Source organism: Taurulus bubalis (assembly GCF_910589615.1).
Source record: "Taurulus bubalis genome assembly, chromosome: 13".
NCBI classification, from domain to species: domain Eukaryota; kingdom Metazoa; phylum Chordata; class Actinopteri; order Perciformes; family Cottidae; genus Taurulus; species Taurulus bubalis.
Window position 1 is genome coordinate 6,369,526 of NC_136601.1, and position 21,848 is coordinate 6,391,373.

The 21,848-nt window shown below is 43.0% G+C and overlaps 1 protein-coding gene across 1 annotated transcript; it reads left to right on the top strand.

Moving 5' to 3' along the window:
* Nucleotides 1-2,621: 2,621 nt before the first annotated feature.
* Nucleotides 2,622-17,946, top strand: gpm6aa (glycoprotein M6Aa; the record flags this gene model as incomplete). Its single annotated transcript, XM_079229160.1, has 7 exons — nucleotides 2,622-2,658; nucleotides 13,458-13,650; nucleotides 13,877-14,033; nucleotides 14,956-15,109; nucleotides 15,900-15,976; nucleotides 16,300-16,365; nucleotides 17,794-17,946. 7 exons carry the CDS (start codon nucleotides 2,622-2,624, stop codon nucleotides 17,944-17,946), a joined length of 837 nt encoding a protein of 278 aa, XP_079085286.1.
* Nucleotides 17,947-21,848: the final 3,902 nt, after the last annotated feature.

Sequence of the window (21,848 nt, forward strand, 5' to 3'; positions counted from 1 at the left end):
ATAGATATGTATATGGTATGATATCCAGACACTGCATCGATAACAAAAGAACATTTTGAGTTATTTAAAGGAGGTAAATTCAATATTAAGAGCATCAAGACAGCTGCAAACTAACTACAACTGCTCTGTCAGGATATAATGTCTTATCTACCTGAGCAGAGAATGAAATCGCTCTTCCTCTGCGTGTGTTTCGATCTGGGATTCTCCGTTCTCCATTTACGTATTGAGGCTGGCTGCGCGTGCTTTTAGTGCATGGGAGCGTGCGCCACTGGCTAGCTCATGGCCGCCGCTCTGCACTGCTCTCATACGGTGGTTGCAACTCATAGCCTATGGCGCATCCCGAAAGAGTAACTCCCTCACACCAGGTAAACATTGTTTGCTCTGTCAGTCTGGTTGTTTGTGTTTGCACTGTTAGCACCGTTAGCTAGCGAGCCGCCATGTTGAGAGCCGTTGAGAGGCAATAAGATATGCTCCCAATCTCATATTTAGCACCTTTAAAACTGTGTTTTACCTTTTTAACTTGTGTTTAAAACTACCAACCACAGGACATGACCACGTAAGATATAAGGTTAAATGAGTCTGAACACGACCAACGAACAGACATTGCCATCCTTGAGCCGTGCTGCTGGCAGGGCTAATAAAAACCTTTGTTACTAAATCTAAATAAACATGTGTACTTACTGGACTCAGGAGGTTTGACCATCCGGTTAGACAATATGCTACTACGGTAGGTTCATTCAATTATTAACTGAATGTGTTGCATTAAGTAATGAAACATTTATAAAGCAATACATTTTGACATCAATAAATCATTACATTCGTTCTGAAACATTAGCATAATTAGCATAAACAAAAAATCAAGATGATGGTTTGTTTCCTCTAGTAGGCCTAATTGAGCTCTTCCGAGTTCCTTTTATCAGCGAGGACACACTGTAGGCTTAGGAAAGATAACTTTCAATATGTTTCTGCACCAGTTACGCCATAAATTGCCATCATCCATTACGTTATTTGACAGTTAGGGTCTGGTTGGTCAGATCATCACTCGAAAAGTAATTCACCTGTTCAAAATTGGTATTTGCGTGCACCAGTCTACCTCTGTATTATTTACAAACTATTTAAGCCAATGTGTTTACTTATATCATTGTCATAACTCTTTGCTGGCCTCCTTATGGACTGCTTTCCAGTTCTCTGCTGCGGCAGACACTCAATTTCCCCACAGGGATCATTAAAGTTTCATCTAATCCACCTGTCGGATCATCCATCCATACACCCATCTGTGCGCACTTCAAGTCAAGTCAGCTTCTATTTATACGGCACATTTCATCCCACAGCAGCCTAATGTACCTCAATGATCTTTCAATTGTTCCTCTGGGCCTCCCGCTCCTCGCGCCGCCCCTCAATTCGTCAATATATACGTGCTATGTTGTTTAGTTTAGGCCTTGCTCTTTCTTAGTAAAAGGTATCGGCCACCGTGTGTGAGCTCACCAAACCAAATTCCTATTGACCAATGAAGTATCAAATCTTGAGTTATTAGTTTTGTATTGAATTCAATTATAACTTGTGCATACAGAATACATAATACACTTGTTTGAAACACTTATAGGATACAGTATTACGCATCCGTCACCATGCTGCCACACTGCTTCATACAAGACGTTTGCAAAAACCTCCGAGATATTATACCTTATTTTCAATAGTGCAGAAATATTTCTCAAAATGTCTTTTTTTTTTGGGAGGGAAATTAGGAAAAGAAACAATTCATTGGCCATCTGAAGAGTTGCACAAGACCATGAGTTGTAAAAAAAACCTCAACCCAGAGCAGACACATAATCCTTGAGTTTGAATCTTAAAATCACCCAAAAAATGAACAACAACGTTCATCATGCAGTGTCTGTCTACACATATTGTATGCATTTGTATGATAGGAATCCAATGACACATCCTTGGTGATCGTATAATTGAATCTGTATGACTAATAGGATTAGGAGAATCCCCCCCCTCCCCCTCCCTTATTTAAGGAGAAGTTGAGTTAATGCAGTAGAGTCACGGCCGTGACCATTCTGTCTGAGAACCAGGGGGGTTTAGGGTGGGCCGGGCAATTAGTGGTGACCCGCGCTCGTGAACACCCCTGTCCAAACATGACACAGCCAGAGGGTCTAGAATCACCGCTGTCTCCATCCTCATGGTGCGTTCAGTGTTTTAATTTGACATTTTTCACACACCTGCCTCTTCAGCTGCACACTCCCCTCCCCTCCCATCGCACATGCGCTTTCCTGCCTGCCATAGAGACCACCCTCTGCTCCATCCAGCCCCCCTCCTCCTCATCCTCCTCCTCCTCCACCAGGGACCAAGGAGGTTTTCAGCACTTGCCACGGCAGCTCGCAATGGACAGCACCACAAAGACTCAGTGATCCCTCGCATCGCTCGGACGCTTGACAGAAACCACAACTGACAGCCAATCTCGGTGTTCAGTAGGGACGGTGGAGAAGTGAGGCAGGGAGAAAGAAAGCGGAAGTGCTTCGTGGACTACCTCTCTAAAAAATAAATAAGGTGTATCTGGCCAAACAGGCGTTTTCTCTTACATATCTCTCGTTGCTCTAAAAACAAACAGAATCAGCACAATGGAAGAAGACCTGGATGAGGGGCAGACCCAGAAAGGTGAGAAAGTATTTCTTCACATGTTTTTGGGAATATTTCCTTCAGTAAACCTGACATGGGTGTTTTGTTCAGTGTGCCAGCGGTGCCTCTGCAGAGACAATTGCACAAATGTTAGCCCTTCCCTTTATGAATAGGAGAGCAGCTGTTTGTGGTAATTCCTTTGTCCATTGAGTGTCAGCACTCCACTGAAGAGTGCACGTCTATATGTGCTGTTTGGGTAGTGAGAGGGGTGTGAACCGCTCCAGAGAAGGGCTGGACTGTCTTTGTTTGCTTTGATAAGGCTTTCATGCTTGTCATGATGGCTGAGAGGGAAACACCAAACAGCGAAGAAGCAACCCAAGCTTCTACACTCGCTAATCCATCAGCTTTCAGGTTCTGCCCTTTGTGTCCAAATACCCAGACGTTGTATCTTTCAGCAGTGGGTTGCAGTGTTCAGTGAGGGTTTTTGATGCAGGAGCAGGGGGGTGTTTCTTATTTTTTCCCTAATATAAGAGATGCAGCTTTTGCTTTGTGCAAAGTGGAATTGCTATTTTTTTTAACTTCAATGCATGACTGATTCAGTGTCCAGTTGGGAGAGAGTGGGGGGTGTATTGAATGTTTGTTTAGCCGTGGGTAGCAACATTTAGAATAAAGATGCTCCCTTTTTTTATTTGAAATATCCGCTCACGTGTCGTACGTCAGGATGCTGTTGCCGCGCGTTAAAGAACACACCTTTGTCTCTGCCTCCCTCGTCTCACTCCCTCTCAGATCTACTTTGAGAGACAGGCATGGCTTCGTTTGTGTTTTTTCCTCTCCCCTCCCGCCTCTCCTCCCTGCAACCCAGCGCTCCTCACAGGCACACACATGAGCTGAAACGGTTGCCATGGCAGTGGCCAAGTGTAGTCATTATCTATTCTCTCTTCACCCACTCCTGCTGATGACATTTCAGTACCACAGGAATAGCTCAGTGTGTCTGGGAGTGTGGGAGGAAGAGAGACGGACAAAAATTGAGTGACAAGACACAGCGATCGTCCACAACAGAGAGAGAATAACGATTGATTATACGTTGTTAAAATCTGTTTGGTTCCCCTTTGATTAAAAAGGGGCCGACATGGTGATTTGCAATGTTTGGCGTATGCGCCGCCGACCTCAGAGGATTTTGATCCAGCACTTCTTGGTTGCCATTACTAGGTGTGTACTCAGGCCTTTTTCCTATTCAGAAAGCAAAAACTGCCGGCCTTGGCCACTAACTGAAATGCTCACCCAACTGAAAGATGCAGCCATGCAAGCTGCGCATGCATTTCTGTGTGCCACGTCCACTCATTTGGGTCATGCTCAGGTTTACAAAGAGTGAGAGTCTCATATACTAAAACATTTGGCTCCCTGAGGAAACCGTTTGTTCTGAAAATCTAAAAGATTGTAAAACATGCAAACGCTTCAAAGACACAAAAAGAGGAACGTCATTTTTGCGGATGACGTAATTGTTTTTACTGTGGCTTGATGAACTTTGATGGTTTGAAAGAATCGAGCAGGGAAAAGATGTTGTCCACGTTGGCTGTTGTTTTCTGAGTGATGCTGCTGTAAACATTCCCACCAACGAGAGTTTGATACAAAGTGAATGACCAACCTGTTAGTTCAGACGCTGACATTCAATCTGTTCCAGCTGCCTGACGAATATCTGCGGTCACCTGGGCCACATGCCCGCATGAATCACTGCCCGCGAGTCCCCACAAACACAAGGATGCTGTAGATCTGTTTCTTTGAGCAACTCCCTGACATGATTTGCTTCAAACTTTTTCTTTCTTCATTCTTCGATGGAACCGCAACATGTGAACTAATGCGGAGACGATGCCAGCCGTCAGAGCTGAATGGGTTCTGACAGAAGTGTATAATATGCATGAAGAAACATTTGGGGAGTAAAAGACCAACCCATTCAAAGTTTGATTAAGGCCAGTTAAAAGCTAAGACCACAGTCGCTGCATACATGCACCGTTTCAGCAGTTCCTTTAAAAAGTTACATTATTAAATCCACTTATACAAGAATATGAACACAAAAACCGCTTTGGGACAAGTGGTTTTCCAAATGGGTTTTTAAATCGATCTCATACGATTTAACTGGGTTAGGAAGGTTGTGTATGTTTTCCCTGTGGGTGAAAAAGGAGTGCTATAAGTAGATTTAAAGGCAGGTCCCCGTTTACTGCCCGGCTACAACACGATCATGACGACATTTCAGGAGATGTATTGGTTGATAAAGCATGAAACAGTGTCAGATAGATATGTTAAGACAAGGTTGCGGGGCTCACTGGTCAGCTAACCATGTGGGACTGTCAGCTCCTGTTACTGGAAGACACCAGATGATTGAGATGATTGCTCTGATGAAGCATGGTGAACAATAACACCACCCTGTCAGGCTTCGTTCCGTGTCACTTTGATGTCATGCCTTTCGTTCTGTTAATATCTGGTAACGCTTTGGAGGAGTCATTGCTCCTTTTCAGGAGAGGTGGAAGCCGCAACCAGAAACCACATGAAAATAGACAGGCTGATGAATAAATGTAGAGACAAAATAAATAAAATAGACGTGGTGAGGGATAGCATGAAGAAGTCACTGTGATGCTGGCCTAAAGCGAGCTACAGTCCATCAAAGACCAAGTCAGAGATTGGGCAGAAACACTAAAGGCATTCAAGCGAGCATAGCTCACAGCAGAAGTTCCCCTAAAACACAAGCACTATGATAATATTTCTGTTCAGCCATGATAACTTTAAAAGCGTATGAACGTCACGCAACATTGTCTACCTTCATAAGAGCCGCTCCGTGTGGACATTTACAGTGTTTTTAATTGACAACGGTGTAAAATATTCACGATTGGAAATGTACGCCGCTGTTAAAAGTAGAAAAATATATAAGTTTGCTGATAAAAAAAATGCAACACATGTCAACCGAATGAACCTGCAAATACTTCCTCCGCAGAAAAAGGTGGAGGTGTCAACGAGTGCACTCGCAGCACGCTAATGCCCTTCTGTCTTCCAGCAAATCTCAGATTATGAGTCAGATGCACCAGGTGGGCGCTGCTCGCTGCTCCCTTCAGCTGCTAGCCAAATGTAGCGGTGCGCGCCACATGCCGCAGGGCACAATGAGCAACGGGGATCAAACCAACGCCCTGCGGTTGCAAAAAGCAGCTTTCACCGATGTGAACGCAGAGCTGAAATCATCAGAGTTTTGCAGAGAAGTTCCGCAAATCGGCGCAAGATCCAAGAATTAAACCAAACAATGTTCTGGCGATCGTTCGCACCGGTGTTGTTAATCGTCGCTGAATGGAAAAACTGTGAAAAAGGCACACCTGTTAGCGCTTCCTCAGCCAAGAAGCCGCTCCGCACGGCGCCGCTCGGCCTTCTGTTTGATCGGTTTGATCAGGCCGCTAACTTGGCACGTCGATACATGGCGACCATCCCATTGATATTTTGGTCGATCTGCAGAGTTTGTCCCGGCGTGAGCACAGCAGACACAATGCACAAGTGCTGCCGCATTTGTTCATGGTTCACCTGGTTTTATTCGCTTATATAAATAAAAGCTCCCGTGATAAATGTCAAACTTGTATTGGGGTTAAAGGCACGGTGGATTAAAAAGAGGCTGTTTTGAATGGAGATGGTGAGACGGAGTTTGTCGATATACATGGGACCTCAATTGATTCATTGGGACCTCATTCAAAATATTTAAAGGGTATAGAATCCATTATTTTTAAAGATACTATCAATTTGTACAACATTCACGAATACATCCTTTCATCTTGAAGTGGAGGAAGGTTTTTCTGGGGCATTTAGTGGGGTTGGTCATCTTGCTTCAAAGAGCTTCCAACCCTGAAGAATTAAATTGGCGTAGACTTCACTCGGGAGTCTGTGTCCCGTGATGGCCTGAATGCTTCTTCTTCTTTTTTTCCAAGGCTATACCACTCTGACATAATAGCTTCAACTCACAGAGCGGTATCAGTGCTCAGCGCTCATGCTACAGTGCATAACCCTTCCCCTGGCCCGGCCCTCCCTCCCATTCGGACTCATTGTTCTGAATCCTAACCTGGCCCGACCCAGAAGAAGTCGAGGGAGTTCCACCAATTGTTCCTATGAAATTTTGTCGGAGCTATTAGTGGAGAACTTCTGAGGGTTTTCTCATTGTTCTCACAGGAATAACTACCTCATGTTGATTTTTAGATAGAGGATAACAGGTGTTCAAAACATAATGATGCAATTTAACAGCATTCCCCGAGAGCCTTACCTGATCCTTGCAATGATGGTATCTTACAATTTGGTAGTTTATATAGTAAAATATGATGATGCAGCCATTCAACATGAGAGTCATTTTGCATTGTCCTATTTTAATACTCGGACTACGACATATATACGTATTTTCTAAAGCTAAAAATGTAGTAAAAGTAAGACATTTCTATCTTACTTTACAATTTGGGTTAGACTGCATTTGGAATCAATAAATACAAAATGTAATGCAACTGTACAGATTGGTGTTACATCCAATCCTATACTGAAGACATGCTATGTTTTAGGGAATGTGGCTAGAATCCCTTCGCCCCTGGGTGCTTGCTGCCCATGAACAAGACGTTGAAGATGATTTCCCCCCCGCTGCACGTGGAAAGCAAAAGAACAACCCTCGCGTCTTCTCCTGAGTTTTCTTGACATTTGCTCCGCCGTTCCTGGAGTGAACTCGGCACAGACAAAAGACCCGTCCGCTGCTCGGCAGTCACGCAGTCGTGTTCAGACTCCTCCATCCCTCCGTGAAGAAGAGAGAGAGAGAGAGAAGGGAATGAGTGGCTGAGCTTTCGGACCTGGCCTGTAACGTCCCCTTTTTTTTGCCCGGAGGGGTTATCTGTGTAATGTGTCTCAGTCACTATTGTCCCACTGAATTTGTTGACATACAGTAAAGTGGGTCATGGCTCTGAAGTACCCGGTCTATTCTCAGATTTTGCGCTGCGGTTGACATGGCAACCATACTGGTTGATTAAACATGCGCAGAGGAGATGGGGGGGGCGTGCGGGAGATGAGAAAAAAACCTGCTCGCTTCAGGGGAAGGGGGGCTGCGCATTGAATATAGGAAAGCAACGAGATATGTATTCACCCATTACTCTCAGACTGACACAGACACACCATCCCCCACTGAGATATCTCTCTTACCCTCTCTCTCTCTCCCTCTCTCTCTCTCTCTCTCTCCCTCTCTCTCTCTCTCTCTCTCTCTAGGACCGGGCTCACTGCCACCCCACCCCCATACAAAATGTATTTGGTAACGAGGAACTAATAACTGCTAGCTGAATGCGCAAAAATGGAGTCTGATTAGATGTCTTGCAGTGTGTGTGAAGGCAACGTTAGACCAAACATAACAATTAGATCATAATTTTCTTTTCTGTCTTTTCCCTTTATTTCATTTTGTTCATTTTCTCCTCTAATATGGCATCGGATTGATTTTCTTTGTGGCTATAACTGCATGAAAAGTAAAGTCTATATGCTTAATTGAGAAAATATCCATTTTAGGAAAAGGAAAGAGACGTTACGGGCCAAATTTCATGTTTAAAAAGTAATTGTATGGAATCATCCCGTATATTATTGTGAAAACAGTTTCATTACAAACACACAAAGTACAATCTTGACTGATTCAGAGATCGATTAAGCTTCTGCAAATTCGGTTCCCCAAAAATGTAACTTCAGAGGGTAATTTACTGTCACTGATACAGCGCACTTCATAGCATTACATACTTGGTCTGCACATCTCAGCAACATAGGAGAAAAGACAGGAATTAAGGACAGAATTAAGGCTTTTTGAAGATAAATTATGCTTTCAGCTTGTTGGAAGGGTCAGTAAGTGAAATAAAATGTAATATTGGAACCACTAAAGGTAAATCTGGACGCTTTGGTGGCTCCTAAAACCTTTAAATATGCCTAAATATATGTTCGACACAGTCAGAAAAACAGGTATAATAGAAATCTAATCACAAAGCAACTGATGAACTTGAAAAGTATAATAATTATCAATATGAACAAACACCATCTGACTCATTAGAGGGCAGCATATCCTTCGTTATTTAACACTGTCTCCCGGATGTTAAAGTCCTGTTTTCTTTGAAGGACGTCATCAATTTAAGGATAACCTCCTGCCTGGTGTGTTGACTGGGTCAGTGAGAGTGTCTGACAGTGTGTGTGTTTGTGTCCCTTTTGCCTGTCGGATATGACACTGACAGATGGAGGAGAAGTAGGAGGTGGGAGGGGCCTCGGGAGGGGGTCATCCTTTCTCTTTGTATTAGGGAGACGCCTTCTGTTGATTGGACCTCTGTGTTTGGGGTCATGTAGGCTTCATTTATTTTCTCCTTTTTTTTTTAAACAGAGGCTTTTTTTGTGGAGGGAGGTGGGGGTAAGGGGGTGGGGGGATAAATTATCTTAAACCCCAACGTCTCTTGAAATCCTGTCTCTTTGTTCAAAATTCATTAGACTAATCCTCATGTTGCCAGATTTTCAATTTTGGCAAGTGTTATTCATTTGATTACCACTCAGCGAGGGAAAAGATCCTTCGTTGTTCCGACCCACTTAGAATCAAACACAGAACTAAAGGCACTCAAATCTGAGTGTTACTTGAAAATAATTCCCCGTTTTTAAAATCATGAACCTTCAATGCTTTGGGGATAGCCTCCAGACTGTAATAATGTAAAATATAAAATAAAGCAATTTAGTGAGCAATTATCCTGAAAACAATAACTTATTAATACCCCAAATACTAGAATTTCTCCATAGTGTCTCCTGCTTGACCAATACTAAGATACACAGAGTCTTCCCCATCGCCTCTGCTGGTGCTTTTATATAGCAATTAGGCCCAACTGGACTCTGTGCTCCAAAAGACAAGCAGTATTACATCCGTGAGCAAGATCAGTGCAAATAATTGCTCGTCCTCATCAAGCAGAGGGGGGATCTGTTATTTTCATCGCAGGTAATGTTGGGCTAAGCAGAAAGCATGAATAATGAATGCGAGAGGCTCGAGCTCTGCTGCACTGTGCCGCTTCTAAATTATGGATCAAGCATCCAGCAGCTTTCAGAGTCGCCGGCGCACCGCCGCTCGCCATTTCTCACCGGCCTGATCTGCAGTCAGTTGAGATCAATGAGGAGTTACAGAGAGGAAATGAGAGGATGTGCTGGTATGTGAGGAAGGTGTTGTCCGATGAAATAAAACTCACTAGGATGAGAGACCAGAAGACAAAAGTGCAGCCGTGACTGAATCTCTGCATCTGAGACCCCATGTTTTTAGTTGTTTTTGAAGAACAATGATGTCATATTCATTATTCACTAGTCTTTTTAACCTGTCACTGCTAATTTGCCTTTTACTAATAAACCTCCCTCTCCCAACCCCACAAAATGAAAAGTAGGCAATCAATAAAACATCGCTCTTTTTAACATCCACTGACTAATGCTCCCTCCCATCTTACCCTGTAACTTCATCTTTCAACTGTTTCCATGGAAACATCCCCTCCACTCAGTCAACGTATTTCGTTGCAGCTGCTAAACTCCTGTAACGCAAACCTGTAACGCAAACCAGCCAGCCAGGTCTGCTGTGTGCGTCGGTAAATTAGCAGTAATGACGCCTGACTGTTGATTGTACATCTGGGGGGCATGGGGGAGTAAAATACATTTGAGATGAAGAACAGCCAAATGCCAGCTCCGGCCGGTCTAATCTGTGTGCAGAAATGTAAATAATGCAGAGGTAATAAACCTTGATTGAGGCCATGACATAAATCATTTATATCCCTGCTCGTCTCCCTTCATGTCGACGCTGCATGGAGGGAGATGAGGACAGCCTCCGAGCGTCTGCAGCACCAACACTCACCCATGCAGCATGTCTCAAAGGTGGGTAAAAGGAAAAAAAAAAACATGAATTTCCTCTAAAAGTGAAAACATTTTGTGGTTTGCTCACCATGAAAGGTTGCTCCCACTCCCGCTATTCAGCAAACAACAAAAAAGCCTATTTTGCGGTTTATAAAGTTGAATGTGCTCCATCACGGTGCTTCATAACAAACCCAAACAGTTTTGCTCACATATGACGTTGAGGACAATCGAGGGTATTTAATCTGACTTAGTCACTTGTTTGTTTACGTATAGAGACTAGTGACTGGACAGCCTGACCATTTAGGTTGACGCCATCCTCCGAAATGCAGCATCCCTCTTGTTCACCTGCCACCGCATCTCCCCATCCCAGAGTAGGGTGCTAGGCTGTGTATGTTAGTCTACTCATTGGTCTAAGAAGACTCGATGGCCCCAACCAGCCTCTGCAACATCAGCAGCCTCCTTCCGGCTGAGACGAGGCCGGCTGCGCTGGTCGCGGCCACTCGAAGTAGCAGACGGATTTCTTATCGCAACTTCTTTTCTCTCGGGTGTCGATGGTGAACGATCCAACCCCTCCCTGTTGAAAATGAATAAATCGCCTCCTGCTTATTTCCAACTGGCAAAGTATAGTCAATCTGATTTATTTCTAGTGCAGGCGTAATGATGACAGTACGCTTTTCAATCTAGAATATAAGTGAGAGACAGATATTGCATTTTGAATGAAGACAACAATAGACACTCCTAAACCACTGCTGAATGAGAACGCTTGCAAACAATTTACAAGCATCAATCTTGTATCAAAAGCAACACATTCACATTGCTTCTACCGAAAGTATGGCAAGCGGTGACATCAAAATGATGATGCAATAAATTATTTGACATAAATAACAGAGGGATTGTTATTTTTAGGACTATGCAAACTGGACTTAAATTGCATCATTCGAGAGGCGGCACCAGTGTTGCTGGCAGATAGGGAGCCCCGGCCGTTTAAACCCACCGCAGGTTGACACAGTGACACGAATTGAAGTGTGAATTGATGTGAAAGCACCCGGGAGAGGATGTCAGATGGCACCGTCAGTACCTGATAGTTTAAAAGGTGAGGTGTTTCCTGAATTTGATGTCCCTTTGCCGGGTAATGTCCCATTCCCCTGGGCTGAGGAAGTGGGTGTGATGGAGAAATACCAAGGCAGCGAGGATCCAGGAATGTTGTAAACAGCAAACAGCTGACGGCACAGCAACCATGGCCTTTTCATATGCAAGAAAAACCTAAAAAACACCTATACAGACATGTACCTCCTGTTTAAATGATCCACTTGTCACTAACTGTGTACAACTGAACCCAGAAAACTCCAACAAACAGAGACTAAAGACAGTGAACCGATGCATGTCCAACAGGTATTGGTAATAGTCTCGACTATTTCCACTGAGTTATTTATATTTCCTAAATCTACAGCTGATCTGGGTGGATTCAAAGTGTGAGGAGCTGCAGAGGTTATTGGGAAATACCGCGTTTATTCTTAGCGAACCTTTCCTGGACAAAAAGAGGTTCAAAATAGAGTACGGCGGCAGTATAGACATTCCACAGTCTAGCACTGATTACATCAGCGAGGATGCAGATAGTCTAGGAAAGCCTGGGCGAGGGTCTGAGCAACGCAGCCCAGCAGGCAGACCAGCTACTTGGTATTCCACTCAGGAACCTGAGCAAATATCCCTCCTCCTCCTCCTCTTCTTCTTCTTCATCAACTCTCTGCTTCTAACTCTGATCCAAACACACTTTGCAACGAAGGTGAAGACAGCGAAAGATAAGCATTAAAAAGAACTGTGCTGAAAACCCCCTTGATTAGGGATCCTGAAATATTTTGTCATCTCTTCAGTTGACGATGAAAAAAAACTGTCTGCGCTGTCATGGAGTCTCTTTTTTTTCTGAACGAGAGCAGCCGCGTGAATGCAGATGAATGAAATCACGCGCCGTGAGAGTGACTTAGCTGATCAAGAGGAATTGTCCGTTGTTTACGAAGATGGAATAACATTTTTTCGCATTTCGTATGCGCGTATTGATTTGGACTTCAAGCTAAGCCCTGCAATGTAACGCAGCTTTAAATGAAGAGACATGAAGTGATTCACAACGGGCTGGTGCTTTGTGAAAAATGCCTCTCTGTGGTTAATATACTGCATTGAACTGCAATTGAACAAGCCCTATTCAATCTGGTTTTGTTCTGTGCTTCCACAGGAAATAAATTCCACTTCTCTTATTGTTACTCTGAGAAATGGCGGACTCAGAACCCCAAAACACACACACACACACACACACACACACACACACACACACACACACACACACACACACACGTAGCACAAGCACAGCGGGGAGACTCATAAATCTAAGCAATTCATACAGACACACTCGCATGCGCGAGTATTTACAGACTCAGCTTCTCTGCGAGCAATCTGTGCGACAGGAGATTGAAGTTGGGGCCGAGCAGCGATTAGTCACCTTAAGGGCCCCCGGGGACAGGAAGCAAAGAAGAATGGGGTTAAAGGTCAGGATCACGATGTAAAAACTCCGGCTGAGTTTTTTTTTTGTGCCGAGTAAAATGTCAGCAGCCTCTGCACAAACCAAAAATACTGGGGGAAATGTTAAGCGGGATCCCAGCATAGATTTAGTGGCCATTACATGTCTTATGGTGTGGCTTCAGATGCTGTAGAAGAAGTTGTTGCATTTTGTGCATGCATGTAGTTCACCCCCAACTGTGGTTTGAATGTTTGAGATTCCCGAAAAAGGAAATGGAAGTACAGTGTAAATTCATAAAAAAAAGTAGTGAGCTCATGTTTTACTCTGTGTCCCCGAGCACCACACTAGTATGTCCACTCCATCCTGGATTTTGATTGAGAAGTTTACCTCTCCTTTTCTTGGCCTTTATTGACGAAAAGTGTTGTATCTCTTTGTGTGTCCTCAGGATGCCTTGAATGCTGCATCAAATGCCTGGGCGGGATCCCGTACCCGTCTCTCATAGCCACCATCTTGCTGTACGCGGGCGTGGCTCTGTTCTGCGGCTGCGGACATGAGGCCCTGTCCGGCACCGTCACCATCCTCCAGAACTACTTCGAGGTGGTGCGGAGCCCCGTGGATGCCCTGGACGTCTTCACCATGTGAGTAAGGAAAGGATCGTGTCGGACGTCATGGGTCAGAATTGACAATTTGCCTGCACAGAAAGGGGAAAAAACACTACATTTTTGCTTTTCGAACACCCGTATCACGAGAGCCAAAAGGAGAGGAGAACGTTACTCGGCCCGAAGTTGAATCTCTCTGCGGGGGAACAAAGTGTAACATTGTGTTGTTGTGGATGTTTTCAGTGGTTCTCTATTCATTCTCCAGGATTGACATCATCAAGTACGTGATCTACGGCATCGCTTCGGCCTTCTTCGTCTACGGCATCCTGCTGATGGTGGAGGGCTTCTTCACCAGCGGCGCCATTAAAGACCTGTACGGAGACTTCAAGATCACCACCTGCGGTCGCTGCGTCAGCGCTTGGGTACGACCGACCGTTTGAGTGCACGTCAATGGTGCAGTTTAGCTGAGGCGCTGGTTGTGTTACGGCATCTGTTCATGCCGTCATAACGATATCTACAGCTGCGTGTGCACTTACATTTCTGCTGCGCATTTCAAGGAATCACCTGGTAATCAAACAGTGTGAAATGTCAGGTGAGCCCCCAGGGAGTTCCCCTCAAAGGTGTCCAGCTCTGTTTGTATTGGTTTTTAACAAATCACTTCAGCCTGACACTGTCAATAATTGTATGGATTATTAATTTAGCTTATTACAAGTCCACTTCATTTGAAGAACATGGAAACGGAGTAAGAATGATGTATCAGGCAGCAACACATACTGTAACATGATGGGCTGATTTGCAAGTGTCTGTTTCGATTTTTTTTTTTTAAAGCAGCTAAAGTGCCCTTAAATCACATTGAAAACATCTATCAAAATAATTTAATTACACTGCCATACGAATACAAAATTAGGAGCGCTCTCGTACGGAGCATATCAGAGAGCCTGCAGCGATCCTAACGAGATTATCTCCGGGATAATGATTGCTTAGCAAATCTAAAGTTCCACAGGGAGGCAAAGGAAATGAGCCACTCTGTGGTATGTGCGGCCATTGGGGTCATTAAGTGTGTTTGTACTAATCTTGTGCCCCATGGAAATATCCACACCGAAATACGGCTGGCTGGCTGAAAGGAGCAAGCGGTGGCTTTGGAGCACCGTGTTAAAAGAGTCACAGTCCCACACCAGACTGTTCGTATCCCTCAAGGCGGAGGTGGCCTTGAAACCCATTCTACACCGGTGGTAGTAGTATTTGTAGTGTGCGACGATACAGACAACTTCTCAGTCTCACACAAAACTGTTGATCCGTACACAGTGCCTAAATGTGATCCGTGTTCCTCTGTCGCCACTGCAGTTCATCATGCTGACATACATCTTCATGCTGGCTTGGCTCGGAGTGACTGCTTTCACCTCCCTCCCAGTCTTCATTTATTTCAACATCTGGAATATTTGCCAAAATACTACCGTGCTGGAGGGGGCCACACTCTGCCTGGACCCGCGCCAGTATGGTAAGGATGGATATTCTGTCTCCATTTCTTCAACCCGCCCCCTACTGTTCAGATCTCAAGCTCATCTATGTTGTACTGTGGAAATACGCTGCTATTATCTTCTTCATCTAGCAGACTATATAAGGTCTAAACAAGCAGTCTGTGTCTGTAAAAATGAAATTATTGATGGATAATGCAGTTATTAAGTTTGTGGATAGCTGATGGTGAGTCACAATATATTTTGGCTTATAACAGAACTCATCTCTTCCTGCACAGGAGTCCAATAAGCTATTATATATTACACACTTTATTGGTTTTACTGCATTATTTTGCATATTAGCAAACTCATTAAACACGCCACTTTTCAGAGTAAATACTGTAAGTGACCTAATTTGAAGGTGATCCATCGTTTTTATATTTAAAGTATATTTGATCCACTGCTGCTCCTCGAATTACTGTCCTGAAAACTTTAATGATCCACAATAGCATTATGTAAAGCTGGGATAAAGGTCCATTATATCAGTAGCTTATATGGCTAGCTCATTACTTTTAATTAGTGCCACATCTTTCAGACCATTAGCCACCGGCGGCCATTAATACCGCCTCTGTGTCAACAACCATTTCAGCTGCCACCATCATAATAGAAGCCTATGTTTTGCCTTTGTGCGACATAATGTGCGTTAACTCTCTATTATAATGGTTTAATGGCACATGAGCCTTTTTGCCGCTTTTCGCACTTTATCGCTCTCGGCTCTTTGTGGACATTTTGTAGCGCATTAGTTTCCATGCGAGTGTTGTTCCTTCATTTCAGGTATCGTGCCGATTGCTGAGGCCAAAACAGTGTGTGCTGGATCAGAGAAGTTCTACAAGATGTGTGAATCCAACGAGGTAAGGTGGAAGTAACATCCGAGCATCGCACAGTGTTAAGAAATACGGTATTGTTCATTTAAACCGTTGCTTACTTCAATTTACAAGACAACTACTGTACAAGTACAACGTTACCGGGATGTAAAATGACATATTTTGTGATTCTGGCCAATTTCACAAATGTTAAATGATAAAGTTGTTCATTATCACGTGTGGGGTTTGTGGACGTAAAACAGAATGAACTGCATGCTTTAGGAGCACATTTTCAAGCAGCACTTTCATTGGCAGAGACGACCCCCTGACGCTTGGAGACTAAAGTGTGCTGTGATTTGTTTTTGCTGCAGCTGGACATGACATTCCACCTGTTCATCTGCGCCCTCGCTGGAGCAGGAGCTGCTGTTATTGCTATGGTGAGGCATAAATCAAACTCGCACCTCTCTCTCGAAAAAAAAAAAAAAAAAATCACAGTGTAACTGTTTTTAAATCAACCACACTGTATATACTTATATACATTTCATATACACTACATATAATTTGCGTTTTTGCACTTTCTTCATACGTGCTGCTGTTTTGTTGCATATATTGAGTATTTTTCATACCTAATATTTGTGTGTCTTGTATGTAACTTTGCTTGCTGCTGCCACAAAAAAATGTCCCCTTGGGGATGAATAGAGTATACATCTATCTATCTATCTACTTAGATGTTAGTAATTTCTCTCTTTTTTTTAAATAAGGCTAATTGTGGGGAAATGCAGCAGCTGGGCGAATATCCGTGTTTTGTTGTGGTTTGTTTTCATGTGTTTGCCTGTGAGAGAACGCTGTGGATGGGAGAGAAGGCATTTTGGCGCAGTGAGAAAGACAGGGTTTGTCTCCCTCCCTCCTTTCCTTCGGAGGCACCAGGCATGTCATGCCGTTGTCATGGAAACAGGGAGAAGAAAGGCTCCGAGATTGTTGCAAACATCACTCAGTAATTTGTGAGGAGCCATTTTCTGAAAAACAAAAAAAAAAGTGTTTGCTATCCGGGGATGAGGTGGCAAATTGTGGCAGGAATCTTTATTTATTTATTGCTGAGCTGGTGGCGCCGAAAAAATCATCATCAACACAGATACACTGATGCATCCCAATAATGAGCCGCCCTCAAAACAGCTTTCAAAGCCACGAACACAATCAGTGCAACAAAAAAAAAAAAAATCTTAAAAATTCCGTGTTTGAATCTCAGTCGCCTAATTGGTGTTTTTCTGCTGATCAGAAACAAAGAGCAGTGACGCCATGAAACTGTCAGGGCTTTTGAAAAGAGAAGCTGTGTTACAACGTCAGTCATTAAAGCACAATACATTCATTATATTCTTAGCTGCCATGGAAACGCAAGTCCAAGACAACGTCTAGCATTATGCTGCCACCTGCTGGGTCATTGGAAACCTCCTCCTTCATTTAAAGGGCCAGCACACCCAAAACAAGCTTTACACGTCTATTCGTTGCATTTTAAATGCAAATATAAAGTAGTCTAAAGTGTTCATTTGCATCCACCAAAATATAACATAACTGAGAAATAAATACTGATGTCTACATGATATTCTAATAAGAAGTTATGGAGCACATAGTGTGTTTTCACAATTAAATTTAACTGTGGAAAGATAAGACAACATAAGATATTTCCTTCTTAGTCCCGCAGTGGGGAAATAATAGTAAATAATCCACAATTGCAATAGTATATATAAAAAAATGTATTTATATCATATAGGAAATATGAACACAAAGCATAGAGTTCAGTGCTGATTTTTTATTTTTTTATTGTCTTTACGCTGGCGTCACCATTGGTAATTTTCCGCATCCCACAGATCCACTACTTGATGGTGCTGTCTGCCAACTGGGCCTACGTGAAGGACGCCTGCCGAATGCAGAAGTACGAGGACATCAAGTCGAAGGAGGAGCAGGAGCTTCACGACATCCACTCCACTCGCTCCAAGGAGCGTCTCAACGCCTACACATAAAGACCAGCGGGAGGCCTGGCCCTGCCACTCCGGCCTCTCTCCCTCTCTCTCTCTTCTGTCTTTCTCTCTGTCTCTCTCTACCATCCCCTCCCGAGGGGGGGGCGGATGGCGCCTAGGGCCCTCGCCACCGCTGATGTCACTGGTGCGTCATATGACAATGTGGTCTGGGGGGGACGTCACACAAACCTCCTCAGTCACAAACAGCATTTCAGATGAAAAAAAAAAAAAGCCCCTTTACCTCTCTCATGGATGGTGTTATGATTATCATTATGGCAGTTTTATTGATCTTGATACAAGTTGTATAGTGCTGATAGTAGTTTTAGTGTAGTTTGTAGAATCAGAAGTAGCGGTAGTATTTCACATCTTTTTCTTTTTTTACTTTGCGTATAGTCGTTTTATTTTTCTTATTTCTTCTTCTTTTTTTATTTGATGCTACGTGTCATTTTGCTCTCCTGCATAATTTATTTTTTTGCTGATTTCTGAGAGGGTCAACAGGGGCTTAAAAGGGTTTTCAAGCACATTTCTCGTGTCGTGTGTCTGGAGATTTCATGTTCAAAAACGATGTACTGTATGTGAGCGGGGTGGTTCGGTTTGAAAATATTTTAAATCTCACAACGCAACCACGAGGCGTCCATAAACCTTCGGCGTCCCAGTATTCCCAGGGATTCAAACTGCTTTCACGTGAAAGCAATTCAATTCGCTTTTCTATTTGAAGTTATACAACACAGTAATGAATACAAAATCATTAGAGTAAAACAAATATTTGCTAGATGTGCCAAGCCTGTTAAACAGGAAACAATTACTTTTGACAGATATCAAAGATGCGATTAGTCAATTAAAGATAAATCATCTTGTATTTCATGAAAATCTTGCCAATTTAATGTATTGTAGGACTGTGAATGACTCCATGGTCTTTGAATCACGAGCCACAAAAGCACACATACTTTCATAAGCCCCCTTTTTTTATTTCTTAAAAGTGGAACTTTACGAATACAAAACTCCTGTTTTTGCAGAACTCTGCACTGTATATACTGCTATATGAAAGCGTACCTATATGTTAAGCACTGACATTTAAGGACAATTCACGTGAGCATAAGAAGTGGTCACCGTGGGTCAGTCCACTCTGCATCCATCCGTCCCAAACCGAAAAGAAACCCTGACAGTTGTTGGTGTATAATGGCACTCCTTGGTGAATTGTCAGATGTGAGAAAAGTGTGTGTCACAGTAATTTTGTTCATGACAGTAACTGTATTGCTTACACATCCTGATGCCATACCACTCCAAAAGGTGGCCTGTCGGTTCATTGCCTGGCAAAGAATAGTTTTTTGTCGGTATTCCTGAAAAGCTAGTTTCATGCACTTATTTGACCATTTCTGTGCTCTCTCTAGATGTAAGTGCATTGGTGTTCAACTCAAAGTTGGATGACTGTACTGTTAGTAAACGACTGTGAATTTAGATGTTTTTCGTGGCATGGACATGCATTAATATAGTCTTATTGACTCAAAAGTTTCTTTATTTCACTTCTTCATTTTCACACTTTTGACTGTCTTGCTGGATCAACCCTTTGTTTATATGTGCAGTAATAAACCTCCCACGCTTACCGCGTTATGCTACTGATATTAGAGACTGTAGTCTTTGAGTTGTGTCTATTTAGTTTGTGATGAGCTCTCAACCATGTCTTAAAACTGATACTTGTACCAACATTAATCTGAAAAAATGCTTTCAGCTTTCTCCTCGTATTAGTCTTTTGTACTTTCACTACGAATGCTTAGTAGCAAGCTTTAAATTGAATATGTTTTGTACATTCATGTGCCAACAGCTTGAAGTGGCTTATTTGACCTGTATGATCAAATTTGCTTGCATTAATAAAATTCACTTGTGTACTTGTTAATAAATACTTTTCGTGTCTCGTGTCCATTTTGTTTTGATGAGCGGGAGACAAATGATTTCGCAGTCCCGCTTGTAGTATCATAGGATTTGTAATAGCTACTGTTTGAGCCAAAAAAAAGATAATTGTTCAGGTGGGTTGTCAAATATGATCAGGCCGGATTAGATTGTTGAGAGATATATTACTATTTTAAGTGAAGAAAGAAAATGTATGCATATCAGGAGATACGCTCATCTACTCCCTTGTAGGTAAATGCACTGTACTTTGTACAGTGCTTCAGGATTTGAACTAACATTCACACCATTTCATACGCTGCAGGAGCAATTTCAATTTAGGGTAAAATGTCCATCGACATGGACTGGCAGAGCCAGGGATCGAACCGCCGCTCCTCTTATTCACTGGTGTCAAACTCAAGGCCCACCACATCGTTTCATGTGGCTTGAAAGGCATGAAAGGCATCACCATCACGGACCCGTTTTCAGTGAGTCATGGGCCTTTGCATGGGCAAAAAAAAATCCTGTGCTTTTATTTTGAAAGGAACTATTAATGCAGCAGAGTGCCATCTATTCACACTCTTCAATCCTGTGTTCACAACAGGACACGTCGGACTATTTGTGATAGTTCGCTTCGTTCACGACTTTTTTTTGTTAATGTTTGTGAATGAAAACACTGCTGAGTGTGTTAAAAAAGGCTGAAGTTATTATGTGTGTTGTATTACCTTGTGTCCTTAAGATGCACTTTGGGGTTTTTAATTGAGTGTAAAAGAGAATATATATGGTGGGTCCTGCAGCCACAGCAGTTGAGAACCAGTGGCCCATAACACATGCATGTTCTTATTTGCTCACAATTATTTGTTGGACCAGAGTTATCTCCTTCTCAACTGTGACAAAAAAGCTTTGAACAAAGTTAATACAAAAACGTGCGTTTAATCTTTGCCTTTGTTGTTTTCTTCTGTTTTAAGTTAGATCTTTGATAGAGTAACGTGGGTTTCTTAACCTTAAATTAAATGGATTTATATCATAGTAACAGAACAATTTGCTTACATATATTTTTACATTTATATAAATCCATGTACCATATGTTTACACTTGAATAAACAATTATCAAATACAAAGACAGATATTTAACAATGTTCAGCAGTAGTTACATTTATCCTTTGAGGGCGACCATGATGCTGATGTGGCCCGGGGTGCTCATTTTGCTCTATTTTCCACCTAATAAAATTTGTCTGGAGCCACGAAAGCTATTTGATATCACAGCTTATAAAGCTTTATATATAGTCATAGTATATACAGGCCTACATTGAAGTCAATAAAACACACAAATATGCAGGTATTTGGGACCTCCCTATCATTTTGGAAAATATTAAATAAAAAGTCAGAGTCAGGGTCAGGAGACAAACAGGGTTCAGACACAGGTGCAGGTGATTAGACACAAGAGGAAACAACCAGGGACAGAAAATGAAGGGAACCGAGGAACAAGAGACAAAAGACCTTCAAAATAAAACAGAAAACTACAACAAAACTCAAGACAGTTACAGAACCCACGTAGGGGGCAGCGGGAACCGGCAGCGGGAGATGTGTTTCATGGCCAGGGCGCCGACAGGATACGGGGATCAGTTGTCAGGCTTTTGAACGTGGACAGCCAGAAGTCTTTACCAGCTCTGTCGGACAGTTCAACTTCCAGATCAGGTTGACTTACCCCAGGATACTACAGGATAGGTGAGGACTTTGCCTTCCAGGAAGTGCTTCACATCTTCTAAACAAGCAGCAAACCCGTTTCAGCACCTCTCCCCTGGACAGCCCCCGGCCTTTGTTATGCAGCAGGAGATCTGAATACGCACTGTCCACTTCCTCCAGCAACAAACAGAACTGCCGGGGGTTCAACTCCCTTTCCGTTATTTAGTTCACAATCCGAATGACAAGGTTCATCACCTCCATACATTCTGGGGGATATTGAGCATACCGTTCTTCCTGGTGTAAGATGCAGTGAAACGGCAGCCGCTTTTGATCCA